The following is a 27,190-nucleotide window of genomic DNA, read 5'->3' as shown; positions in this document are numbered from 1 at the left end:
TCTTTGTATTTTGTCCAGACATTAAATACTGCTTTCCTGACAATATGGTTCTTAAAGGCCTTATTGATCTCTTTCTGAACTCCTTTGTGCTCACTTAAAAAGTTCCAGAACTCCTTGGTTTCTGCTTCCGCACTAGGTGCCGGCTATGGGGCAAAGAGAAGTAGTCTGGGACTCTGCCTGGGCAAGAGTGATCTTTATTGGTTCTGGCTGGTAGTTCTTGCTTGACAGCTGTGCCTATGACTCATCTCTGACAACAGCACACCAGAGAACAGCGTGAATTGGTTCACTCGGAAGATCAATTAAATGGACCAACTTGACATGATGAGAGAAAACGTGAGTTAAAAGCAGCTGGCCTTACTAAAGCGGTTGCGTAATTGCTTCACCACGTGTTCAGTCTGCAGTTTAAGCCTTACTTACTGTGTGATCTCCCCAACACCCATTGTTCAGCGGTTGCAGTGGCACTGCAAATGTAGGGCGAGTTGCCAACCAAGCACTTGTCGAGCAAGCATAAAACTACCTTACTTGCTGGACAATGCACAGAATCCACTCAGCTCACATTCTAAACACCGAAATTCAGTCACAGAATCAAAGAATTGTAGAGTTGGAAGGGATCCTGAGGATCATCTTGTTCAACCCCCTGCAATGCAGGAATATGCAGGTGTGCATTTGTTTCAAACTGCTGTGCAACCTGCAATAAAGTACCAATCAATGAACTGCCATTTAGGCTTGCATGTTGCCAACTCAAAAATATGTAAAGTCACCTCCAGAATGTCAGACAGGAGGGATTCAAGCACATACTGGAAATTTAAAAGTGCAACGGATCCACTAAAACAAACAAACAAACAAACAAACAAACAAAAACAAACACACTTTTCACATGAAGAAGAAATCCACTGAAAAGTTTGGGATGAACTAATGATTCATGGGAAGACGTACAAACACTGGTCAGTAAAATCAGAATGAATGCTCATTGTTGCATACCTGCAAACCTATCACAAGAGATGCCAAAAAAAGATCAGCCACAGGTTTCACATAAGCTTTATGCAAGAAAATCTAGATGAATACTCAATAAATAGGTTATCTGGAGGAGCTGTAAGTTACATCAGAAGTTAAGACTTCTCTGGGCACTAAAGCACGTGGTACCACAGGTTTAGTCTCATGCCAGCACTGAACACTGGGGAAGGACTACGTAAAATATGTATAGTATCAATATAGGGAACAACAACAATAACAACAATTTTATTATTTATACCCCATCCATTTGGCTAGGTTTCCCCAGTCACTCTGGGTGGCTTACACCTTATATAAAAAATTGTGAAACACCAGAGGCAGAGATTACATATACTTTATTAGTCATTGGATGCAGTCCTTTTAAAAATAGCAGAAGTCTCTTGACCATCAATAGGACAGTTCCCCAAATTAAAAATAAAATGGGACATTATGTATTTTATTTTGCCTATGAACACATGGAATATGTACTACTAGAACTTACAAGTGGGATTCATCAGCGTGCCTGAGAAATGGCTCTGTGCATGTACCATCACACAGCACTCCTCCATGCAAGGGGAGAGGGATTCAAATTGGTCCAGGTTCATTCTGTGCATGGGAGAGCTCTATGCATGCACATTGTATCATCACTGTACAGCAAACTAGAACTTTGCAATGACACTTGATTATCTTCCTATGCAGGGTCTTTCCAAGTCAATAGTTTATTTTGGTCCATGCTGCTCTGGTCACAAATTAAGCACTGCATCCTTTGAGGCCAGTTGCCCACAGAATTTCTGGGTAGAAAAGCCCTGCCTCCAGGGTCCCAGACATGCAAAGCAAGGGGCTATCTAGCAAAACATTTCCTGGGTTTGACTATTTGCTTTGGCCAAGGAGGTATTATGCACGTGTCACATACCTGAACTGTACAAGAATGAAGTGGAGAACGGCCATCAAATCCTGGCAGCCAAGTGATACTGGCATTGTTGCTGGTGATTTGAGTTACTGTCACATTGAGAGGTGGAAAGGGGAGAGCTGAAAAAGAAGGACGGATGCTGTTTAGCATATGTAGAACTGAGCAGATATTTATATGGAAATGTGCAGACGCTACAGTCTGGGAATTTGGATAAGGTCCCTGAGAGGTGCTAATCAAGCTTTGTATGAACAGGGGTGGCTTGCACGTGGCATTATAAATCCTGATTAACACTGAATAACTTATTCTCTTTATTCAGTGTTTGGTATTTAAACAGATATAGCAAACACAGAACATTTGACACAGGCACTTCTCAAAACATTCTGCTGTGGAATCTGAGATGCAAGCAGTGCTAGCCTGAAGTTCCTAAAACCTTTGCATAGCATCTCTCTTGTCAGAGGGACAGGGGTGCTGGAACGTGGAAGCAAAGCCTAGTCCTTTTAATAGGCAGGTGGTAGAACTGATATGCTGGGAGTTGATTTCCACTAATTCCTATTTTAAACACAGAAAGTATACAGGTTTGGGGTTTTTTTTTTTTTTTAAAAAAAAGAATTCCAAGTAGATCTAGGTATGTTTGGGCCAATTTCATAAAACAAATGCAAACTTGTCTTATTCCTCTTATTGAACAACCACTACAATGTCATTCTGGACCCAAAGCAGTTGGGTGTCGTACATTCACATATGTATCCATGTGGCTTACCAAGTTTAAATGCTTTAGTGCTAAGCCAAAATCCATTCTTTTTGTTGCACTTATACGCCACTCTGAAGCTCAGAGCTCACATGAGGCTTCCAAGCAGCTGACCAGGCCGAGACTCGCTTAGCTTTAAAGGAGTAATCACATCATTTGCCTTTACAGTACTTAAACTTAAAATCTAGGCTCACATGGGAGAAAAACAGGAGAAGCCTTCTGCGGAACCAGCTACAGTGCTGAACCAGCCAGTGGTGAAGGAGGAATGGCTGATGTTGCAAATAGTTAATACTTCAGAGATGTGAAACACAGAAGAGGCTTAAGATTAGTGTACAAGTCAAACCACAGGTTGTGAATCCTGCAGAATTTTAAAGTCCATCTGATGGACTTCCAGGTCCATATAATATGTACACCAACTGAAGCTACTGAACACTCTTCATACTCCATGTAGGATGTGTTAGTAATTTAATCTTGAAGTGACCAGGTCTTGTGTAACTGTGCCATGATCAAAATTTTAAAAAAGCTGGAGTTGCCACAGATGAAGCTGGTCAAGATCACAGCTTCCTCCTGCCGCATCTCTTTCCAGGAGCCAAGCTGGGTTCAGAATCACTGAAATCTGTTCCAGATTTAGATTTGGAGCATGGGAGGTGGTGCAGTGGGCTCAAAGGGGAAGGGAGAATGAATGGAAATTGCCTCTCTTTCTCTTACGTTAGCAGATGCCTCTGCAGAATGGCATCCTTGGACTTCACCCAGAGGATTTGCACTTGGGAAAAACTACATGTGTGCGTATGACTCCCTGCTTTGAGCCATCTGCAATGTCTTCCTTGGCTTGTTTTGTTGTCTTTGAACCACGTCAGCCCAGGCTGTTTGCCCTTCGCTTCTTTTACTGCTCTGGCCCCCGCTCCTCTGATTTACTCCCAATCTTCTCACTCCATATGTTCCCTCCAGCCCACCCCTTCCCTGCTCCCGTCATCTCCTGCTCCCACTCTTGGCTCAGCAGTTCCATTCATGCTGCCACTTTCTCTTGAAATGGTTCCCCACACCTTGCCAGGATCCTTCTCCATAAATCCAATTTGCCCTTATTCTCCGTTTTGTTTCCTTGCAGCGCTGTCCTTTGTCTTGCTTCAAAGATTGGTAAACATGGCTATAAACTCTAACTATATGGCCCTAAGAGGCAGCATCTCTTTATCTCTCAACAAGCTTCTAGGGAGAAGGAAGAAAGGTGTTCTTGCAGCTTGCCCTGAACTGAACAGAAGAGTGCTGCTGCACCCACCTTCTGCTTTTGGGTTTCCCATATGCATCAGGTTGGCTCCCGTAAGAACAGAATGTAGGACTGCATAGGCCTTTGGACTCATTCATCTCTCCTTACATTCTTAACTGCCAGATGTTTTGTCAGCAACATGTGTGACAGTGCAATCAGTCCCAGTTCTGTTTGGTAACAATGGTCCTTTATGTTGAGGGTGGACACGGTGCAGTATATTCCTCGGAATGTACGAAGAACTCTGCTGCATCAAGCCAAAGTTCCCTCAAGGCCAGAAATTTGTTTCAACAGTATCCAGCTTCTGGAAGGAGTATGTAACAACGGTTTGCATGTAGAACACCACAGGTTCAACCCTGGGTTTCTCCAGTGATAAACAAGACACAGATGCATAGGAAGTTGACTTCAGATCTAATTGTCCATCAAACTGAGTATTATCTACTCCAGGGTTTCTCAAACTTGGGTCTCCAACTGTTGTTGAACTACAACTCCCATCATCCCTAGCTACCAGGCCCAGTGATCAGGGATGGTGCCAATTGTAGTCCAAAAACAGCTGGAGAGCCAAGTTTGGGAAATCCTGGTCTACTCTGACTAGCAGCAGCTCCCAAGGATCTCCGGCGAAGATTTTACCATTACCTGACATCCTTTTTCCTAAGATGCCAGGGAATGAATCTGAGACCTTCTGCATGCAAAGCACTTGTCCCACCATTAAATTACGATCTCTTTACGACTGTTAATAAATTTAAGCAGCTTAGCATATCCAGGTGATGCAGGAACAGTAGTTGAGGGCTCCCACCATCCCAGACTGTTGTCTATGCTGGCTGAGGCTGATGGGAACTTCAGTCTAACAACATCAGGGGGCATCACATTGGATATTCTTGGTATAAGGTCAAGGAAGCCAGAGAGCCCCACAGGTGCAATTTGAAGACTGCAGATGAACCACCATCAGCATCCAATGGCTGCTGGGTAGCTGATATGAGGTGCAGTCTCCAACTGTTTGGCTCAGAAAGAGAGCCTGAGGATGAGGAAGGATATTGATTTCAAACTGAAGAGATGATTCACCTCACCTGGCCTCCTCCAGAAATTTATGTGTGGAGGAGGAGAAGCCAAGGAGCTTACACCATCAGCTCTTGAAGGAACCAATAATAGTCTGAAAGAGTCTAGGTGGGGAAGCCCCTCTCCACCGTCTGAGGGACTACCGTCTGAGGGCTGATGAGAAGCCCAGGCCTGAGGATTCACGCCATAAGCATCAAAGACCACCAATGGCCTGGGTGAATTCAGTTGGAACAGCTCCTTCCTCATTTTCACAGTGCTGCTTATCAGACCTATATGTCCTGTGAAATGCATTGATGTCAGAACAGGAAGATCACCTCCTGCAAAAACCACCATCAGTCTGAGAGAATTCTACTGTTTTATTGTTTTACCTTCTGAATCTTTTATTTTGTATTTTAAATGGTCCGAGTGGACAATACTGGGGGAAGACACAACAATGGTTTGACTCAGTGGCCGCATTCCAATGGTGGGCAGAGCAAAAACAATAACAAAAAACAACAACCAAAGCCATTTTTTGAAAATGAGGGGAGAAAGAAACAGCCCTTTGAAAATAAAGGTTCTGGTAATCCTCATCCACAACAATGCACCCATATAAAATGAACTAATCGCATTTTGCATTGCTAAAAAATATGACCAACCAACCAAAACAAAGCTGTAGATTTGCCCTAAAAATAAGAAAGAGCATGAGTCCCTCCTGGCCTGCAGCTACTTTAGCTTCTTATGAGGGGAGGAAACACCGCAGGAAAGTAGCAGTTGTGAAAGGAACAAAAATTATTAATAGGGCTCCAAATTACCAGCTTTAAATGAGAGCTTTGGCACTGCAAAGCACAGAAATCCACAGAAGCATAACATTCCTGAAATTTAATTGCCCTCACGGTGATCTGCCTCCTCCTGTTCTCTGCAGTTCACGAGATGCCAATGTATTAGAGGGTGGGGGGGAAGTGTGGGTGTGTGGGAGGGGAGAAAAGACAGAAGAAGGTTTGGGGTGGTATTTTTGCTACGAAGGCATCAAACTTGTGCAGAAAAGGAAGATTTCCCTGTTCGTCCGCTACAGATGACATCACTGTGGCCCACCTTCCTCCCACAAACAGTTCTGATGCCCCGGTTCAAGGAAAATCTGTTATTTTGTGTCACATCTTCCCTTCCTGTGCCAGTTGGGGTTTGGTTTTGATTGCAAATTTTGCTGCAGGGACACAGGCCCGCATACCAAACAGTGAGCACAGTGCTTTATTTCATTTGCTGAGAAGAGAGAGAGAAGGCACTGCTGGAAAGCAGCTCAAAACTGTTCCTGTTGGGGGGGTGGGTAGAAGGGAGGCAGGGAAGGAGGGAGAAACAGAAACTGTTTTTCCCTGCTTTCTTCCCACTCCTGACAGTCCATCCAATTTCCTTTTCTGGAAGAACAGGGAAGGATCTCTCTCACCTTTAATCTGCACAGTGGCCGTCCGGGATGAAGACAGTCCCTTTATGTTGTGGGCTTCGCAGGAGAAAACTGTGCTTTGATTAATACCTGGAATACAGCCAAGAAGTGGGAGAGCAGGAGGGGAAGGGAGAGAGAGAGAGAGAGAGAGAGAGAGAGAGAGAGAAATAAGAAAGCAGCACACAAAACTGCTGTACAGTATAATAATCCCCCAGCTTCAACCTCAAGCAGAATTTCAATTATGTTTGACACGCAGCTCAGACTCTCTCTCTCTATGTGCAACTTTTGGGGGCTGAGCTGGAAGCGGATCAAACTCACATGGATTTGGGTGTAATTAACATGTCAATCAGTTTTTTCTTTTCTTTTTATAAAACAGGAGGAATGTGGCACAGAGAAGCCTGCACTGGAAGCTCCTTCTGCAAAATATGAAAGGGAAGGGCAGGAATGGGCTGGGGGGAGGGCAGCCCAAGTACTAGGCTGTTAGCTCTCTCATTGTTGTTATCTCACTGCTGTCCTTGGCCGGACTCTCTCCTATTGTTTTGCTGCTCTTAAGTTAAAGCTTGTATACTCTCCATCCCTTTGTTTGTGCAATGCCTAGGAAAAGAGGATGCTTGGCCTAGCCAAGGTCTCTGGCTGATTTCAAATTATACCCTCGACCTCCACTAGAAACAAGAGGCACCTCTGTGTCCAAAGGCATGATGACTAAATTGCAGCCTGATTAACGCCACTGAGATTCCACAACTCAGTGGCAACAGGATTATTTAATCGGCCATCACAGAAATCAGTGCTTTTGTCTCCATCGTAATGAAGTGCTCCTTGTAAGCATTTACACACAAATGTAGCGTTCTTCCAAGGGCACACTAATTGTGTCCTCTGGGAAAGAGGTCACTAGCTGCGGTTAACAAATTACTATTTCCTAATTTCAACTTTGCGCTTTTTATTGGGGAATGCGTGTACACACCATTAATGTGTCTGTGTAATGTTGGCCTAAGAGTCTAGAAACACACGGTAGGTTTCTGGTTGTTAATACGGGCATGAGTCTGGAGCACACAAAGCTGCAAAACTAGTACCTCCCCAACCAGCAAAGACAAAAACACAGGGCTGGGGGAACCAATTCCCATTAGGCCCAGTCAGCATGGGCAAATGACCAGGGATGATGGGAGTTGTAGTCCAGCATCTGAGGGACCAAAGGTTCCCCAGCACCACAATAGCACAACTTTTCCTGCATCTGTCTTATGTCAAATTTAGTAGTAATATACAGTGGTACCTCGGGTTAAGAACTTAATTCGTTCCGGAGGTCCGTACTTAACCTGAAACTGTTCTTAACCTGAAGCACCACTTTAGCTAATGGGGCCTCCTCCTGCTGCTGCTGCTGTGCCGCCGGAGCACAATTTCTGTTCTCATCCTGAAGCAAAGTTCTTAACCCGAGGTACTATTTCTGGGTTAGCGGAGTCTGTAACTTGAAGTGTATGTAACCTGAAACGTATGTAACCTGAGGTACCACTGTACAGTACTCTGGAAGGGGTGGCGGGGGGAGAGGAATCCAGCCTTCATTTAATCCCAGAGTTACACTTCAGGTAAACGTTATTTTTCATGTGGGCAGCAGCAGAAGACTAAATGTCTGAAAAGGGATTTTAGTTTTGTCTGTACACCAGAATATGAGTGTTTATATAAATAGTCTTTTAAAATTGAGGGTTTCAACACAAGGCAGAAAACCGCCCTTTCAGATTGTCAAAACTGAAACAGTAACAATATTCAGATGACAAGGGCCCCATTTACAGTAGACTACACCATGTACTATATTTGAACCAAGGCCTTCAAATCAGGCCCCTCCATTTTGTAGGGTTACCATATTTCATAAGGGTGAAAATCCAGAGAGAAAAGTTGTTGAGCTTTTTAAAAAGTAATCCGCCAAAATCTACACTTCTGACATGGGTTGCCATACATCTGAAGAGCAATTCAAAATGGCTGCAGACAATCTTCCCACCCAGAGAAACCATAAATACCAGGCTTTCTCTTTGCTCAAAGAAAGTGCTGGTAGCAAGTGAGCTATATGAGAGTCCCTGGACGAGCAGCAATGTCTCAAGGTGCCTGTAATTATGACAGGACTGAAGGTTGCTCAGCCAGGAAGGGAATACTTATTGGAATGTTTACTTTGCCCTTTAACACACATAGGGATTAAGTGATAAAGAACAAGGCCTCTGGAATGCCACCTAACTCAGCATTATTGACATCCTGCTCACAGGAAGCACTAAACTGTTGTTCAGAAAAACTGGGTCCTTAGACTGGACTCAGATGACTTTGAGAGCTAACGATAGGTTTCTTTTTCAATGTATTATTCTGTTTTTCAATATTATTACTTTAAGGGCAAGTTTACTTTTTATGTCTCTAGTTTTGTGAAAGACAAAACGATTAGTCTATTTCAAATTAAAAGCGGAATTGGGACACTCCTGGTGAAGCTTGCCAGAGAAATGACTCTGAAGTTTCTATCTGAGCTTTTGCCTGCTTCACTGTCCTTGGTACAGGACAAACCAGAGTCTGAAACAGGAGCTGAGGTTGCATTTTAGGAGCGTGATGCACTGACAAAGCATGTCTGAAGTAAGCTTGCATTACCCTTGCTGAAAATTAAGAGTAGGAGTGGAAGATCAAAAGATGGAGAGCGATGACAAGATACATTTTAAAACACAGGGTGATATATCCTGGCTGATAACAGATCGAGCAATGCTAAGAGCATTGCTTTTTTTGACGGTGGTAACACCCAAAATGTCCTCAGTGTTTTCAAGGTACAAAAAGAAAATGCAGGTATTCTGCTCTGAGGAATGTGCAGCAATCTAGCGTTTGAAGATAAATCAACTGACTGCTGAAATACTGGCCCTGCCCCACTTCCCCACCCCCTCGGCTAATTATTATTTCCTTTAAACATTTTGCTGCTCTTTCCTGCTCTTTCCTGCAACACCAGCTCCCCACACCCACACGCTTCTTCTTGCATGCCCTAGGAACTGCGTGACCCAGAGATAGCACACGAAGGTTCACCTTCTGATCCTTACTCTTCCCTTCAGAGAAAGAACCTACATGCAAAGCTCCATGGCCCTTCTTTCTTGAGAACACAAATGTCAATCCTCCTATAACTTATAAAAATCAATTGTTTATGTTGCTATCAGCAGCCAGATTGGTAATAGCCCAATACTGGAAAGCATCAAAAGTTCTATTTGCTAATGTATGTAACATTGCTTCATCTGAATGTCTGGTCAGGCAAAAACATGTAGTCTGGGCCGAAGCCAAATTGAGCAGTTTTGATGCGGACTGGTCTCAATGTTTTGTTTTGTTTTTACTATATAAATACTCCTCCCATGACTCAGTCCTCGTTGTGGTTGGTCTACATATATTCATCTTAAAAGCTTTACTGTAAGTAACTGCATCTCTGTAATTTGTTTTATACTGAAATGCTGTTTCTGTTTTTATGGTTATGTGTTACTTTGTACACATAATTTGTGTGTGTGTTTGCTTTCCATGCATGCTACATCTATCATGGGCTTTCATGCAAATTGCACTTGCTGAAATTTCTTCCTCTACCCAACTTATTAAAGCTGCAGGAGACCTGCCTTTGATCTCACCATCCTAACTGCTGTTGTTTTGGGATAAAGGAGATCATAACAGTGAGGCTAGATGCAAAAAATCTGATGACTCAGTAGGATCAACCCTTTGTCTATGACATTAGGACAAAATGGGGGAGAAAGTTTCTGGTGGAAGTTTTTGTCACATTACACTGCTGAGTGAGTACCAAGTCCTTCCTCTACTCCTTTCAGTACGAAGGTCTGGGAAGGTTGTATAGCTAGACCACAGAGTTCTAACAAGGCTCATTCAACTGCATAGGAATGTTTCAGTAGCTGCGAGTTTCCCATTGCTGCTCTGTTCTATTATATTTCCCTTCAGCTGCAATGGGCCTGGCTTTTAGCCATGCTGGAGGAAACAGAAGCACTCAGAACAGCTTAAGGCATTAGAACTGATAAGCCAATTGGAAAAAATTAAAATCTGTTAACAAGAATATACAAGAAGAATACCTAGAATGAGTGGAGTATTTCTTTTGAGAAGGTGTATTTGTTCTGCGGTTATCTAGTTTGCTCCACATGGAAATTCTAAGGAAATTTTCCCAAAGATAACCTCATCTTTGGTGACCTCTACTGTATACAGTCATACCTTGGTTTTCAAACAGTTTGGTTCTCAAACATTTTGGCTCTCGAACACAGAAGTGACTGTTCCAGTTTGCGAACTATTTCTGGAAGCTGAACGTCCGATGGGGCTTCCGCGGCTTCCAATTGGCTGCAAGAGATTCCTGCAGCCAACCAGAAGCCACACTTTGGTTTCTGAATGTTTTGGAAGTCGAACAGACTTCTGGAACGGATTATGTTCAACTTCCAAGGTATGACTATACTAGATACTTGCTTTTTAGTCTCACGTAACACCAGCGACATGACACTGGTGCAATTTGTATGGTCTCTTCGTCAGCCACTCCACTCCTTTTCTAAGGCCCTTATTTATCCTAGGAGGAAGCCTTACCTGGCACATTTAGGGTGGAGGGGGAGACGTCGGAACGACCAACTTTGGAATCGCCCATCCACCAGACAATTGTCACCGGCTCAGGTGGGCCAGCTGCAGCACAAAATAGTTGGAAAGGAGTATTGGGGATTACAGACAGATCTTCTGGCTCAACAGTGAAGTAAGGAACACCTAGAAGAACAAAGCATAAATGTTAGCAGTGGGAGAGTTTTCATTATGATGTGCTGAAACCGTTTCTTTAAATTCTTTCACAGTAGTTTGTACGGAACATTGGCTGCCAGGGCTCTAAAAAAACCCCACACATATTTTAAGAAATGGAACATTTTACATTTATGGTACATCTTTGCCCTTTTCTCTTTGGTTAGAGCTGCCTACAGTACAGGATCCATTTTGTCCCGTGTACATTTACACTATGATATAACTGAGTGGAATAGCAGTAGGAAAGGTTATTTTTAAAGACTGCCTTTTTAAAGACTTCCTGATGGGCTTTGAAATTATCAGGCAGGGGCCCCAGTTAAGCAGAGCAGCAGCGGAGGCTGCAAATGCATGGCCCTGGTTGAAAAGTTTGGATATCACCAATCAGCTGTTTAGCAGAGGAGGAGGAATGGTGGTGGGGACCAGATTCAATTCTCCATTTGTTCTCCCAAGCAGATCAGTGAAATTCCAGATTTCTAAAAAGTGGCTTCATGATTACCCTTGGGAAATGTATGTGTTTTTATTACTGTAACCTGTCCTGGGACCTTAGGATGAAGGAAATAATAATAATAATAATAATAATAATAATAATAATAATAATAATAATATCTGTTTTCATAGATAATTCCCCAGCTGGTCTGAGGCCATGAAATTATTAGTCAACACACTCTATTGGAAGAGTACCTTGCTTCAGTTTTATTGTGGCTTTAAAAGCTAACTGCTTGGAGAATAATGCTACGAAGTGGAAAATCTGAGAAATTGTAAGAATAAATGCCAAGATATTCATTAGTAATAATACACATATAAAACACCTCTCATGGTTCCTAAGGAAATGTTTCAAAGACATAATGAAAGCAAGATGCCTAACTTCTAAATACAGTCACTGTTAATTAGAAGATATACTATTCTTTTATGTTCTGACTTTGAACACCTTTCCTTGGGGGTTTTAGGAATATATTAAAAATGCATTCGCAGAGTCATGCTGAACCTGGAGCCATGCCTTACTCTAAACATGAAATATAATTAATACATATCCTGTATTATTTTTCAAAATGTCTGTGGGAAAAAGGAGTTTTGTCAGACAGTAACTTAGCTAAAAACCAACTGCTTATTTAAAACAGTAACTTTTTTGCTAGAACTCAAAAGGAATATTGAAAAATTATACTAGATTGCAAATCTAAATACCACAATATGAAATTTCAGAGAAACCAAAAATTTGAGTGTGAGAAGGCATAGCTCAAAATATACTAGAAATGAGTTTTGAGGTTAATTTGATTGCAAGATAGACCTGTTCTGGGGAACAATGTGAGTTTCTCTATGAAAACCATTGTTCAGGATTGGGGAATCTCTTCATTTGACTCACCAGGCCATTTCCCCCAATCTATGCCCAGCAGCCTCACACCTTACATCATATGGGACATCAGGTGTGGGGCAGATAGAGATGTGACTAGGGAGCGGGGCTAAACTCCCTACACATTAGCTGATATGTAGGGAGTCTGATCACATCTCTCTCACTCAGCAGGCTACCTTTGACAGGTGAGTAAATGTGCCCACCTGTCAATCACATGTAATCATTGTGGTGTCGCATGATTGACATGTGGCTTGTTCTGCCCACCCGTCAAAGTTGGCCAAGAGGGTGAGTGAAGATAAATATATGACCCACTGAGCCAAAAAAGTCTCCCCACCCCACCATGGTACCTCCCTGTGATCAAAGTTGGATCTGGAAATGCTGGATCTTGGATGAGTGAGACTGATGGCCATGACTTATCTTGTTGTTCTCTTTTCTATATACAGTATTCGTCTTAAAAATTCCTGCTGAAGTCTTAGTTTCAGTTCTTATCCTGAACTGTCCTTTGCTCACATTGGTGGGAGGGTATCTAAATGACACAATCTTGTGCCACTCTCATTGGCCACGTTCACACATCACAATAAACTGGACTTTCTGGCTTTGCTTATTGTGGTTTACTAAACATGAGATGCTTGCTTGACCATGCTGCCCAATTGCTCCTCCCAATTGGTGTGAGCGGGAGAAACAAACCAGGAAGCTTTGGTTTCATCTGAAATAGTGTTCATGGGTTGTTGTTCCCTAACAAGCTGCAGTTAATAAGTGAACAATAATGTGGTTAAGGGCCGGCCCACCCATGAGGCAAGGTGAAGTGATTGCCTCGGGCAGCAGGCGCCACAGATGCAGCAGATCTGGCCTCCCAGGAATGCACCATAATCTCTGCACAGGGACACTGCAATGCAGAAGTGAACTTAAAAATTACACCACAGCTCTCCATGAAGCAGGCCAGAGGTGGAGTTAAGGCTGCATGACCAGTTCTGCCACACTGGGTGCCAAGCCTGGGGGTGCCACAGGGCATGGCAGCTATGACATAGTGAACCGAGCAAAGCGGAAGGCAAGAGATGGGGCGGTGCTGCTGAAATTTGAAAAACCAAAGTCTGCCTCTGAGCAGGGATAAGGAAGTGATCGGATTACCCATTCAAACGCCTAATAACTTATGAAGAAGTAACTAAAGCTGCCTCTACACAACTGGAAACTAAAAAAATCAACTGGGACTTCAACCAAATGAAGACAAACAGCTGAGAGAACAACCATCAGCCACAATGTTTCTTTATTTTCTATACAACTACTAAGCTATGTATTCCTTTGTACGGATATGTTTTGTTAATTGAAATTAAAAATCAGTTAAAACGAAAAGAACAAAACACATTCCCACATCTCACAATGAAATCAATGCAATTTTTAAAGTGCTTAACTTTGGCAGGATAATGCCACAAGGAGATATTTAGACCGTGACATCACAACTAGATTAAACAAAGGCAAGGCAAGAGACCTTGCTAATGCTTCTTCTCACTTTCAAGTCAACTGACCGCTGATTAACTATTTGACCATACACAAATATAGCAATCATGCAAACAGTTTCTGATAACACTGACTGCTTGAAGCATGAGGTTTTCTGGACTACACAGCACCTGAAAGCTCAGTCCCATCATCCTGTGGAAGTTTTGCAATTCCTGAAAACAATGGCCATTGTGCTGCAGATAAAGCCATTATTCTAGACGTGACATTATTTTTGCTGATTTCAACAGGGCCAGTCCAACCATTATGCAGATTGAGGCAGCAGCCTCAGGCAGCAGGTATTGGGACCGTGCAATGGGCAGTGAGCAGGTGTTTGCCTACAGAGCTGCGTGTGCCACCTGCCCTGCCCTGTGCCCTCAAAGCTAGTCTACTGTCCACAAGTGTGTTGGAGCACACTGTCCTATCATCAATATTTAAGCAAGAATCAATAAAGTTAGCATCCATATGTGAAACAGGAGTGGGTGATTCTTGCCCTTTGCCTCAGGCAGCAAATGCCTTGGGCCAGCCCTGAATTTCAGGTACAATTCAATGTAAAACACAATAGTCAAATCTTGGGGAGAGCAAAGAATATGATAAAGACCACATGTCCCTGGGTAAACAGAGTAGGAAAACAAGACTTCCCTGGAAACCGATTAGAAGAGGAATTGCAATATGGTCAGATGTCATTCTGCTAATATCCAACACAGCTAGATAGATCCCACGCCAAACACCATGAGCTGCTGTTGATATCATGGCAAAATAAGTAGACAGAAGACCTATTTGATATGTGGGAGCTCAGGCAATCAGCTTATTATTAAAGGCTCTAAATATAGGTTTTGAGGTTCCGTTCCTGTGCTGATAAACACAACTGACAACACTCCCTGTCAACACCTTTCATGCTCTCTGTTATGTAAGTACCTGGAAATATTTGCACTTCAAAATAAGCTATTCAAGTTAGCTATTTTACTCAAAACAAGATAAAGGAAATGAAATTAACTACACACACACACAGCAACCAGGCCACAGGATAGATACTGCCCCACCGCCCCCACCACTGTAGTACTTTTATTTGCTTATCATCCAATCTTGTTTGCTACTGTGGATACACGTGTACAATAAAACTATGATAAGCTCCTGAGCAAACTTTCTTACCATCAAATATAAGTTTCCTCTTTCTGCCCTTTTTATTTATGAGAGAGGATAAATGGGTGAGTTCTGAGTCATGGAGTCCCTAATTCAAATGTCTCTTTCGCTAAGCCATTCATGAGGCAGCCCTATGTACCGTATTTTTCGCTCTATAAGACACACCAGACCACAAGACGCACCTAGTTTTTGGAGGAGGAAAACAAGAAAAAATAATAATCTGAATCTCAGAAGCCAGAACAGCAAAAGGGATCGCTGCACAGTGAAAGCAGCAATCCCTCTTGCTTTTCTGGCTTCTGGGATAGCTGCGCAGCCTGCATTCGCTCCATAAGACACACACACATTTCCCCTTACTTTTTAGGAGGGAAAAAGTGAGTCTTATAGAGCAAAAAATATGGTATCTCAGGTCTAGTGCAAACATTAACACACACCTGTCATTTGATACCTGGCAGTGTAACACGGTAAAGGCAAAACTGGATGTTATGCAGCAGACGCATTCAACAGTCTCATACATTTTTTAAAAAGCAAGGAGGCCACAAAATGTGAGCAGTGAAGGGAAGGGGAGCTTAATAGGGCACGCTTCCCTCTGACAACTCCCTGCCAGCATGCAGTGCTTTTGCACCCTTAGGAGAAAAAGATAATGAGTACTTGTGCCTTTGCCCAAGCAAGTGGGAAAGTAGCTGGGAGGTATTTTGAGCAAGACAAGCAACCAAGGGGAAAAGATTTTAAGAGGCCCCTTCTTCTGTCACTCTTTGACAGAGAGGTCCAAAAAGAAAAGTTGGAAGCCTGCCGCCTACGTCTGCCATTTTACTCCTAGCTCGCTCCTTACTGCATTATTCTTCCAAGCACCAAATAACACATATGTTCCACATTAGGAAATCTTGCTTCAATATTGGGAACCAATTTTAAATGGCAGCTTCTTTCGTTTTAGCTCCTAAATAAGAAACGTAATGCCAAATCTTATAGCCCTCTGGCGGTACTGGCTCTAAATTCAATAAAAAAAATTCTTAAGTACAGTTTGACCTTTAGATTTCGGGTTAAGGAAGCAGAAGCCGGTTAGCTTCTGGATAGTTTATATATATGCAGAGTGTTTTTATAACAAGGATGCCAAAGTCTAATAGTGTCTCTTTCAATCTCCTTTAATCTTAGGCAGACGGGTAGCAGACTTTGTGTACGTTAGCAATGGTGTGCTATTTCATTACCAAACAAAATTGTAAGAGAATATATGAATGCACGGTATTCTGCAATATTACAAGGGTTTTATATGATTATCACTAATGGCTGCTCATTAAGATTTCAAGGATGTTCACTCATCCTTGCTGCAGACCTTGAAGAGCGGGAGAGGAAAGTAACCCTCTTTGTATGCTGAAACATTTTCCTCTGGAAGGGCAAACATTTTCTGAGTTGCCATAAAGTTGACACAAAATGCTTATACAGTGCATATTCTATTGCCCTGAGATGTACAATGCTATTCTATGACGACAGGCTCTTCATCAGGGCTGCAGGTGTCTCATGTTATCAAGGATGGGAAGCCTGTGACCCTACAGATGTTGTTGGAGTCCAACTCCCACCAGCCCCAGCCAGCATGGCCAATGGTAGGGTGAAGGGAGCTGTAGTCCAACAACATATGGAGGGCCACAGATTCCCACATCCCTGCATTTAATTATTATCTGCAGTACATTGGCTTTGTCCTTCATTGTGCACCCAAACCTTCCAGTTCTAAAAGCTTTGTTGGAAATGGCACATGAGCAGTTCATCCTAGTTATCATCCCTGCCCATCTCAAACTGGATATTAATTCATAGGACGAAATATGTGCATTGATTAAAATGCTGCATGAAAAGGATACCTGATACAACTGTGTGGCCATGGCAGGACTTCTTATTGCATGGTGATTTAATCAGTGTAATACTGCACATTGGTAAACTAGGGGGTGAGGAGAGACATAAGCTGAATATTGGGGCAAACTTTGCATGTGCTGCATTCTGAACAAATGAAAGATTGGTGGATTGCTAACTCACTGGGGTTATTCTGCCAACAAGATCAGATAACTCCGATAGAAATCTGGATGAGGAACAATTCTAGTATTTATACCAGGCCAAGCCAAACTATTAAAAACTAATTTCTGCGCTAATGTATCTATGTGAGGATACAATGAACTGAGGCATCCACCATAGGCTGAATGAGCCTCTCCTTTTCCATCATCCCCATATGCCCCATCCCCATCCATTGACATAGGGATGGTGCAGCTAAATATGGCCTCTACACAAATAACATTCACTGTGCACAGCCATAAATATGTGGTCAATTTCATAGGGAAAATCTGGCAATTGGCCACACAACTGGGTTGAGAATTGGGTTTTATGCGCATAAGACATATTTGGATGTATTATCTTTGTGTGAATGACAAGGGTTTGAGATTTGCTCATGCTCCCCACCCTACGATTGGACAGTACCTTCCAGCCTATTTGATCCCAAGGAAAGAAACTGCTGCATGGTGGCTTTACCATGTCAATATATATATATATAATAACCCATAGTAGGAAATAGATCTACAATGGAAAGTGAAACTACATGAAGAAGTGGCTCAATATATTTTGATGCCTAAGGCAGAAAATTCATACTGCACCCCAACCCCACCCTACCCTTGATCAGCTGCCCAAGGCAGACTGATTCACCATGCCTGATAGTATAGCATCCCCTTTAGAACTGAAGCTCCTTTCTTTTCAGATAATGGGAGGTGACTGAAGAAAGATCACTTGCTCTTTTCAATCCTCAAGCTGAAAAACCTGAAAAATCCAGTTATGCATGGGTGTGGGTGGGTGAGAGAGAGAGAATGAGAGAGGATAATGGATAAATGGGGTATACGTTTCTGGTGTGTGAATAAAAAGGGATGCCTCAGAAAGAGAGAATGAATGGATGGTGGAGAGGAGAAAGGGGCAGAGAATGAAAATGGAGTGGCAGACAGAGAGAGCGAAAGAGAGAGAGAGAGAGAGAGAGAGAGAGAGAGAGAGAGAGAGAGGCGTGAGTGGCAGAAATGGACGGCTGTGTGTGAATGGGATGTGCATGTATATGCGTGGCTAAATGGAGTGTACAGTGGATTGGCAGATGTGTGTGATTGTGCATTTGGCCTTGCCTAAACTGGGACCACATTCACTACTGGCATGTGGCCTCTGGATGATAGTTCACAAAGGAATACAGCTCTCTTGGGTTGAAAGGGATGCCCTGCCCTTGCACTAAGAAGCAATTTGAACTCAGGCTCATCAAATGTTCTGTTACAGAATCTTTTGGTACCTTAAAGCTTAAAACATGTACCATGGAATCAGTTTCAGTGGACAACACTCCACTTCATCAGATGCATCTCTCCTCAATCACCCAGTCATTCTCTTTCTCATACACCCATTCTGATCCACACTGCACAAGCACATATCCTGTTCATCCATTATCCTCCTGCTGCCACAAATCTGAAGATACCTTTATTTATATTTTTTGTATTTATAGAGCCACAAAAAGAGTGTGGCCCAGTAACAGCAGCTCAGTTATATACAGAATAACAAATAATAATTGTTCCACCTTCAGGCGGTTAATTGCAGTCTTATCATACTATCTGACCCTGATAGAAATTTGCCTCCATCAATGACACTTATCTTTATCTCCAAGCAAATATTCAACATAGACTTGAGCTGCGCTTCCTGGCAGCTTGGCCAGTAAAGGGTCAATAATTTGCTGTCAAGCTCCAGTACAGTATAGACATTGCAAAACAGAAGGGCCCCATTCCACCTAATGGTTGTGGCAAAGGCACACCCCTAAGGACAAAGAAAAGATGTATTATACACTCCTGGCTTGGGAGTAACAGGCACCTCTTTTCTCTCCAGCGTGGCAGACAAAGTCTAAACATACACCATCCAGGCACCAACTGCCACGGGAGATTACATCTCTTCTCCTTAAAAACAAACCACTATGAAACCTCAAATGACTAGGAAATACGAAGTTCTTCATGGAAAAAGACAAATACCTGAAGCAGCACAGAATTCTGAGCCCATGCTGGGACACTGATTCAGCTGTGAGTCAGACAGGAGAGCGCTGCCTACTCCATCAACGATGTAACTCTGCTGCAGATAGCCTGCAGCCGCCGCAGATTCCCTTCCAGAGAGCGTGCAGATCTGACGCTGGCAGCTTTATGAGGTCTGCTAGCATCATAACCCTGGAAGGACGTACAGCTGCAAATGCAGGGAGCCACCCACTCTAAATGGTACATATTTATGTAGATACCAGGCCAGAGTGCTGTTCAGTGTATCCTCTAGGTTTGTGTGTGCAGTCTGTGTGAGCCAGGGTGATGCAGACTAGGACCTGGGAGACCAGGGTTTAAACCCTCATTTGGGTGACCTTGCGCCAACCGCTGCATCTCAGCCTAACCTACGTCATGGGGTTGTGGTGGGGATTAAATGAGGAGAGGGGGAGCCATGAGCTCTTTGGAGAAAAAGGTGGGATTTAAATACAATAAATTATAACAATAAATACTGTGTAAAACCAATATGCTGTCAGTCTGGGCAAACCTGGCAGATGAAACCCTACATGCCTCTCTAGCACAGTTAAAAACATGGCTCACGGGTAAAGAATGGCTGTCTTGTGAGGTTCTCCCTGGCATTGGAAACATGGGTTATTTGAAGGCTTGAGCAATGAGCCTAGAAAAACCACTGCAGCCCTATATTAATCAAAAAATCATTTTCTATAAGGCAAAAAGGGACATTTAGAACCAGGACTTCCAGAGTAGCCAGGTCTCCTACGTCACTAGCATTCTGATTTCTGAACCAGGCAGACTAGACTTTATAAGTAAAGGCTGCTTTCTAGGCTGAGGTACTGTTCTCATTGCTCTAATGGGACACTGTAGTCCAGGCACCCCCAAACTCGGGCCCCCATATGTTTTGGGACCACAATTCCCATCATCCCTGACCATTGGTCCTGTTAGCTAGGGATGATGGGAGTTGTAGTCCCAAAAACATCTGAAGGGCCAAGTTTGGGGATGCCTGCTATAGTCTGAAGGTGGTCAGCTGACCTGAAAAGCTAATAGAGACACACCCAGCCTTATAAAAAGTATATATTTCCAAGCCAGCCCCTTAATCTGAGATGCCTGAAGCTTGCCTCCTGTGGTACCTAACCTCCAGGGCACCTTTCAATTATGTCTCTGCTTCTGGTACTTTAGTTCTGCCCAATCTGGTACTAGACTCTGGTCTCTCTCTTTGACCATGTCTATTACCTCTAACTCTGTGGGGTTGTTGGTTTTCTACTTTTGTTTTGCCTGTCTCTGACCATGTCTTCTGCTTCTTACTCATCTGACTAGCCCGTAACCTGATACAGACTCATGCCCCACAGCAGCCAATTGCAAGGCTAAGCCCCAGGGTCTGACACTATCTAAACATGCATATGGAGAAGCAAGAAAATGGAAGACATGGATTCTCATATCATCTGAAGAGTCACACATATTTTGGTAGGCTCTCTGGAGCCCTCATTCTATAGTTAACCTATCTGACATCACACTCACCATTAAAACATTATGAAGATGTTAATTCTAGCTGTTTCTTGGGCATGCTTTCAAATGAAAGTTGGCAGACATAATGTTGGAAGCACTCAATATTTTGCAGAACTAAAGACCCAGCAAAAATTGTGTGATAGGTCCCCTACACCAGCTACTACTCTCTTCTGATCTTTAGATGGTCGCTGCGACAGCATAATTGTTTTGGTCATAGCAGCATAGACACTGGAAATGAGCCAACATCAGCCAGGCAGTCTCTTCTCACAATTTCTACATGCAGCCAAGTATTGCGTCCTCAGCATGCCTGCCTTGGGCAAGAGCCAGTGACAGGGCCCTTACCTTCCACAATGAGCCACACTTGCTGCGATTCTTCTTTCTTCCCGTTGGTCTCCACTTGGCACCAGTACTTCCCAGAGTCTTTCCGGTCCACAGACTTCAAGCTAAAGTGTTGAGAGAGCGATGAATGGTAAATGGCACTGTGGCATAAACAAGCAGCTGTCATCACAAGCTCTTCCATTTCCATCCAGTGATCTACAAACATTGGAGCCATTTCTGAAATAGCAAATCCCTCCTGCTTCAGCATGTACTCGTGTGATCACAGAAAGCTGTGCTAACTACGAGGCCCTGGCTCTATCTGGCCCATTACTGCAAATAATTGCCCAAAGCCTCTCACATCTGCAACCCAGGTTTATGTCAGCTGCAGATGCCAGCAAATGAAACCAGGACTTGCTGAATGCAAAGCACAAGTGTCACCGCTGGTTTTTGGTTCTGCAAAAGAAATACAGTTTGCCATATCCTGAGAAGCACTTGTTTTCCAGGATTCCAGAGAACATGTTAAATTGTGGCCTTATAGTGGCCCATGACTGCATCCAGCCTGAATATGCAAGGAAAGCAATAAACCATGTGGCGAGTCTTCCACCTATTTGTGTGGGTACCAATAAGCAGAAGGAGCATATGCCATACCACAAGTGACAGAAAATAGGTCAGGAACATAGGAAGCTGCCTCGTCCTGAGTAAGAATATTGGTCCCTCTAGTCCTCTACTCTCCATATATTGTTGGGGCTACAACTTCCATCACCCCTGATCACTAGCCATGCTGGCTGGAGCTGATGGAGGAAGAGATGGAGGGCGCTACGTTGTGCCTCCCTGGTCCAAATTGATTGGTGGGATTTCAAAGACGGGTCTTCCCCAGCCTTACCTGGAGATGCTGACGAACCTGCAAGCAATACTCCATCACTGAGCTACAGCCCTTTCACCAGAGACATATGATTTTGGAGACTGAGAGAGAGATTGGAGGGGAGGCTACCCTTTTCAAAACAGTGAAGGAATCTTTAGCACTCACACGGGAGAAATAAGTGCTTATCTTGAAATACTGCACAAATTAATTAGCCAAGTGCCATGCAATTCCTGTTTGCAGAACGTGACTTAGCTAACTCCCTGGTTCCAGGAAGTCTAACTGTCCTCATCTTGGAAAAAAGAGTCTGCCAAGCCGCTCTAACCCTGAGACTGGAGTCTAAAAACATGCGGAGAAAGCAAATGTGTTGGTTAGACAAGAGTGAAAGGGAAGGAGCAAACATTCCCTCATCAAGGTGATGACTCAGAGCTGGAGCTCTTCATCTCTGGCCTTATTCAGCACCGCATAAACCTAAATAAATATTTCACATACTAATATTTTCTTACAAAGTGGGAAGCAGGGTAGAGAGGAACTGAATGCATAGAATGTTGCTTTAAACCATGAACCAAGGGAGAAATTCTGTCCACAGTTCCTCAAGTTCAGACACATATGTCAATTTATATCAGACTGAAGACAGCTTTGTACGGCTTCAGCTTGCAATAGCCGCAGGACAAAGTCAGTCCAGCCCCTACCAATTCCAGCTGTGGCAGATCATCACAGGGTGACCATATGAAACTCAAGTGATCAAGTGTCATTCTGATTGGGAAGGGACAACCAGCAGCAACACTCTCAGCTTTTCCAGATCCGCCTATCAATTTGCTAAATCAGACATCAGTGCAACAGCCTACAGGGTATTTAATTAGGGCTGCCAGAGGTGCTATTTCAATGCTGTTTGCTGTAATGCAGCAATATATCCTCTCTCCACCCATCCCGGCTCCTTGTAAAACAAGGGTTTCCAGGAGCACATTTTCATTTCAAGGGCTCTGTTGGGAATCCAAGATTCTCAAGTAACTATTTAATTCAAAAGGCCTCCGGAGAGATGGATTTGGGAATAGGTAATTCTTGTATACTTCTGGCAATTGTTGCAGTAATTACTGTACTTGCAAAAAGTATCTGGAAAGATGACTGACACTTTTCCTCTCCCACCCCCTGCCCACCCGCTGTACCTGTCCCGCCGCAACATCCTAAGCAAACTATCCTTGAATATTTTACCCTATGATAATTGGCCCAAATGCAGAACGCTTGGCTTGATTTAAATGATGGAGTAAATGTGCTGGAACATCTCTTGTGGGGATGACTAAGACTTGGTTTGTATGACACATCCTCTCCCCTCCCTACAGGATTCCGATCTAGTCTCAGAAGTCTGATTTTAATTAGGGCATCTCTTTTTAGTCAGAGACCAGGAGAGAAGGAAGGGACATGGTGGGAATAAATGAGAGCAAGGAAACTTTTAAGTACATCTCCAGTTTTGCCGCAGAGAACATTGGAACAAACAAGGTGAAAGGGGGGCTGTAAAGCTTTCCTTGTCATTTGCCTTCAGGCTAGGCCAGAAAAGGGGAAAGCTCCCAGTATCAGAAGGACAGATACAGCATGAACATGCAATCAGTGGTGGCGGAAACAACATCTGCTGCCAATGCTGGTCTTAGAGAACCACACAGGGGAATTGAGGGAAGGGCTGTAACTCCATGGTAGTGAACTTGCTTTGCAGGAGGTCCCTGGGATAGAAGACCTCTTCCTGAAACCCTGGACAGGTGCTGCCAGTCAGTGTAAGCAATACTTATGTAGATGGACCAAGGTCTGATCCATTATATCCATGATATAAGGCAACTCCCTACATCCCTAAGGAGCTTAATAGCCTCTCTGGGCCTTCCTGCCTAATGGAGCTACCAAACATGAGAAAAGGTTGGGCTGGCCATTTCAGGTGCCAGTACACCTCAAGATGTCCTAGACTGGATTGGAATGGTTTTGGTTAATGGTGCATCCTCTTTTACTGCATTACTGCTATATAATCAGGTGGAGAACCTTTGGCCTTCCAGATGTTGCTGAACTTTAGCTCCCATCATCCCTGTCTGTTGGATACGCTTGTTGGGGCTGATGGGAGTTGTAATTCGGCAACATGTGGAGAGGCACAGGTTCCTCACACCTGGTATATATGACCATTCACAGTAGCTGATGACATGGCGAGGCTCTGCCACTCACCTAATCATTGGCCGGTTGCATTGCTGATGCTTACCCAGAGGTGGAGAGGTAAGCTGGTGGGGAAGGAGGCTGGTGTGGTGCCAATGCACCAGTGAGTTGAACCAATCTGGTGTTCCCACTGGTAGGCTTGTACCATGCTATCATAGGCGCCGACTCCATGGGGCCTGAGGGGGCCCGAGCCCCCTCAAAAATTCGTTTGGGGGGGCTCAGCCCCCCCAATAATTTAAGAAAATTATTACCGTAAATTTCGCTCTATAACACGCAGATTTTTTCTCCTAAAAAGTAAGGGGAAATGTCTGTGCGTGTTATTGAGCGAATGTGTGGTCCCTGGAGCTGACTCTCCGGAGCGCAGGGCAAAAATAGGCAAAAATCAGATCGGGCGGTCGGGCGGAGGGAAGGCGGAAGCTGCTGCTTTCCTGCATTCTGCCTCAGGGTCTTACTGCCCACCCGCTTCTGTTGCTGCGTTTGCTCAAACTCAACAAAGAGCAGGGAATCCCCTGCCCTCCTGGCAAGCAGAGGGTTAAGGAAAGGATCGAGTCCTTCCTTCTAATTCTTTCCTAGTCACACTGCGTGCAGGCTCCAGCCCACCACCTCCTCCTCTCTGTGCTCTAGGGATGCAGGTGGGAGAGAGAGAGAGAGAGGGCTGGCTTGGGGGGGACTTTTGCCTTCCTTTCCTCCCCCCCACCCTGTTAAACTCCTCCCCTGCATTCTTAGCCAGCTGCTTCTCCGCACACCCCCTTGTGCTTCTTGTCCCTTCTGTGTTTTTCCTTCCCTCCCCATTTAAAACGTGGTGACAAAGCACGGATCCACATGGATCCTCAGGATTTTTGCATTGGGTCACCCCAAATTCACCATCAGATCACATTACATGTCCATGGCTACAGTCTGTACCAATAAAATCACGCACCCACTGTTGCCTGGGGCTGCAATGGTGCAAAAACGTGGTTACAAAGCATGGATCCACAGGATCTTTGCACTGGGTCACCCCAAATTCACCATCAGATCACATAGCATGTTCATGGCTACATCTTGCACCAAAAAAAATCACGCACCCACTGTTGCCTAGGGTCACAGTGGTGCAAAAACGTGGTTACAAAGCACGGATCCACATGGATCCTCAGGATTTTTGCATTGGGCTACTCCAAACTCACTGTCAGATATTAAAAAGCTTTATAAAATAGAGAATTAAATACATACAGAATGTTAATTTTTCAGTTTCGAAATATTAGTACTAGTTTAGTACTGTATTTCTATATTACTATAGTACTGTATTAGTTATTTTCAAATACTTAAATATTTTTAGGGTGTAAGACCCAATTAAAGCCCGTTATTTACATACAGTATTACAGTATTTACATACAGTATTAGGCATACTGTATTAACTTTATTAACTGTATTAAAGCATTAACTTTGAGATATTATTTTTATTTAATGAACCCTCAGCCTTATTCAAAGTAAGCTTAAATTAGCTATTTCACTTATTAATCAAAGTGCTATTACTGTGCAACAGCAATATTTTATGTTTTATTCTTTTAATGATAGTTTAGGATTTATTTAAATATCATTTCAGTCTTTTCAGAGCTATATATTCACTGCTCTGTAATAGTCTATAAGCATAATTGTTACTGTAAATTAAATTAGCTTTTTACGAAAATACCGTGCGTGTTTATGTTTTGTTTCTTTTTTCAAAGCCAAAAAGTGTTTCAGGCTTGTCGAGTTTCCCAGAGTGTGGAGTTATAGAGAGTCGGGTTTTCGGGGTTCTAATGTTGATCATATGACTCTAAAATACTTTTAAAAAACTTTAAAACTCACTAATTTTCATCTAAAATTTAGAAAACTTCCCGGGGCAGGACCCCGGTATGGGCCCCCCCAATATTTTTTATAAGTCGGTGCCCCTGCATGCTATTCTTGCCCTTCCCCTTCTACCTCCTGTTAAGCAGCAGCACTGCGACCAACCAGAGGTTATCTGAAGAGGGCTCCCCCACCATGCCATCCGCTACTGACTACTCTGGACCGAGCCCCATTGAGCAGATTGCAGTGTAAAAATTTTTTTTTCAACTATTTGCTTTTATTCTGTAAGCCATCTTGAAAACCTGTGAAAAATTAGAGGATGGAAACCAAACTGGTTTGGTTTGGCTCAGATCAGCTCCTCCTTCTACAGCAAAGTTCTGCACCAGGCACAGAAAGCAATGCAATGCGAGTTTTTAAAACACTGGGTCTTAGCAAATGGACAGCACCTGCCCCTCTTCTTTATCAATTAACCTTGACTACAACAGAAGCCTTTCTTTTGCCTGAACACCCCTGTGGGAAATCAGCCCTCCTGGCCAATCATAGAATCATAGAATCATAGAGTTGGAAGAGACCACAAGGGCCATCGAGTCCAACCCCCTGCCAAGCAGGAAACACCATCAGAGCACTCCTGACATATGGTTGTCAAGCCTCTGCTTAAAGACCTCCAAAGAAGGAGACTCCACCACACTCCTTGGCAGCAAATTCCACTGTCGAACAGCTCTTACTGTCAGGAAGTTCTTCCTAATGTTTAGGTGGAATCTTTTTTCTTGTAGTTTGGAACCATTGCTCCGTGTCCGCTTCTCTGGAGCAGCAGAAAACAACCTTTCTCCCTCCTCTATGTGACATCCTTTTATATATTTGAACATGGCTATCATATCACCCCTTAACCTCCTCTTCTCCAGGCTAAACATGCCCAGCTCCCTTAGCCGTTCCTCATAAGGCATCGTTTCCAGCCTTTGACCATTTTGGTTGCCCTCCTCTGGACACGTTCCAGTTTGTCAGTGTCCTTCTTGAACTGTGGTGCCCAGAACTGGACACAGTACTCTAGGTGAGGTCTGACCAGAGCAGAATACAGTGGCACTATTACTTCCCTTGATCTAGATGCAATACTCCTATTGATGCAGCCCAGAATTGCATTGGCTTTTTTAGCTGCTGCGTCACACTGTTGGCTCATGTCAAGTTTGTGGTCAACCAAGACTCCTAGATCCTTTTCACATGTACTGCTCTCAAGCCAGGTGTCACCCATCTTGTATTTGTGCCTCTCATTTTTTTTGCCCAAGTGCAATACTTTACATTTCTCCCTATTAAAATTCATCTTGTTTGTTTTGGCCCAGTTCTCTAATCTGTCAAGGTCTTTTTGAAGTGTGATCCTGTCCTCTGGGGTG

The 27,190-nt window shown here is 43.5% G+C and overlaps 1 protein-coding gene and 1 long non-coding RNA gene across 3 annotated transcripts in view; one reads left to right on the top strand and one right to left on the bottom strand.

Moving 5' to 3' along the window:
• The window catches only part of LOC310847759, a 148,333-nt gene that overhangs the window by 6,308 nt on the left and 114,835 nt on the right, over positions 1-27,190 (top strand). The gene's annotated exons all lie outside the window — the stretch shown is intronic.
• The window catches only part of TYRO3 (TYRO3 protein tyrosine kinase), a 69,566-nt gene that overhangs the window by 28,990 nt on the left and 13,386 nt on the right, over positions 1-27,190 (bottom strand). For both annotated transcript variants that reach the window (XM_083744488.1, XM_083744487.1), the window contains exons 3-6: positions 20,981-21,081; positions 10,931-11,101; positions 6,377-6,463; positions 1,904-2,019 (exon numbers count right to left, since the gene is read on the bottom strand). In XM_083744488.1, the coding sequence (XP_083600614.1) occupies positions 1,904-2,019; positions 6,377-6,463; positions 10,931-11,101; positions 20,981-21,081 (475 nt within the window). The remainder of the gene's footprint in view (positions 1-1,903; positions 2,020-6,376; positions 6,464-10,930; positions 11,102-20,980; positions 21,082-27,190) is intronic.

Source organism: Podarcis gaigeae, assembly GCF_964106915.1.
Source record: "Podarcis gaigeae genome assembly, chromosome: 1".
Lineage (NCBI taxonomy): Eukaryota > Metazoa > Chordata > Lepidosauria > Squamata > Lacertidae > Podarcis > Podarcis gaigeae.
The sequence above is the reverse complement of the archived record's forward strand: the minus strand, read 5'-3'. Positions and strand labels throughout refer to the sequence as shown.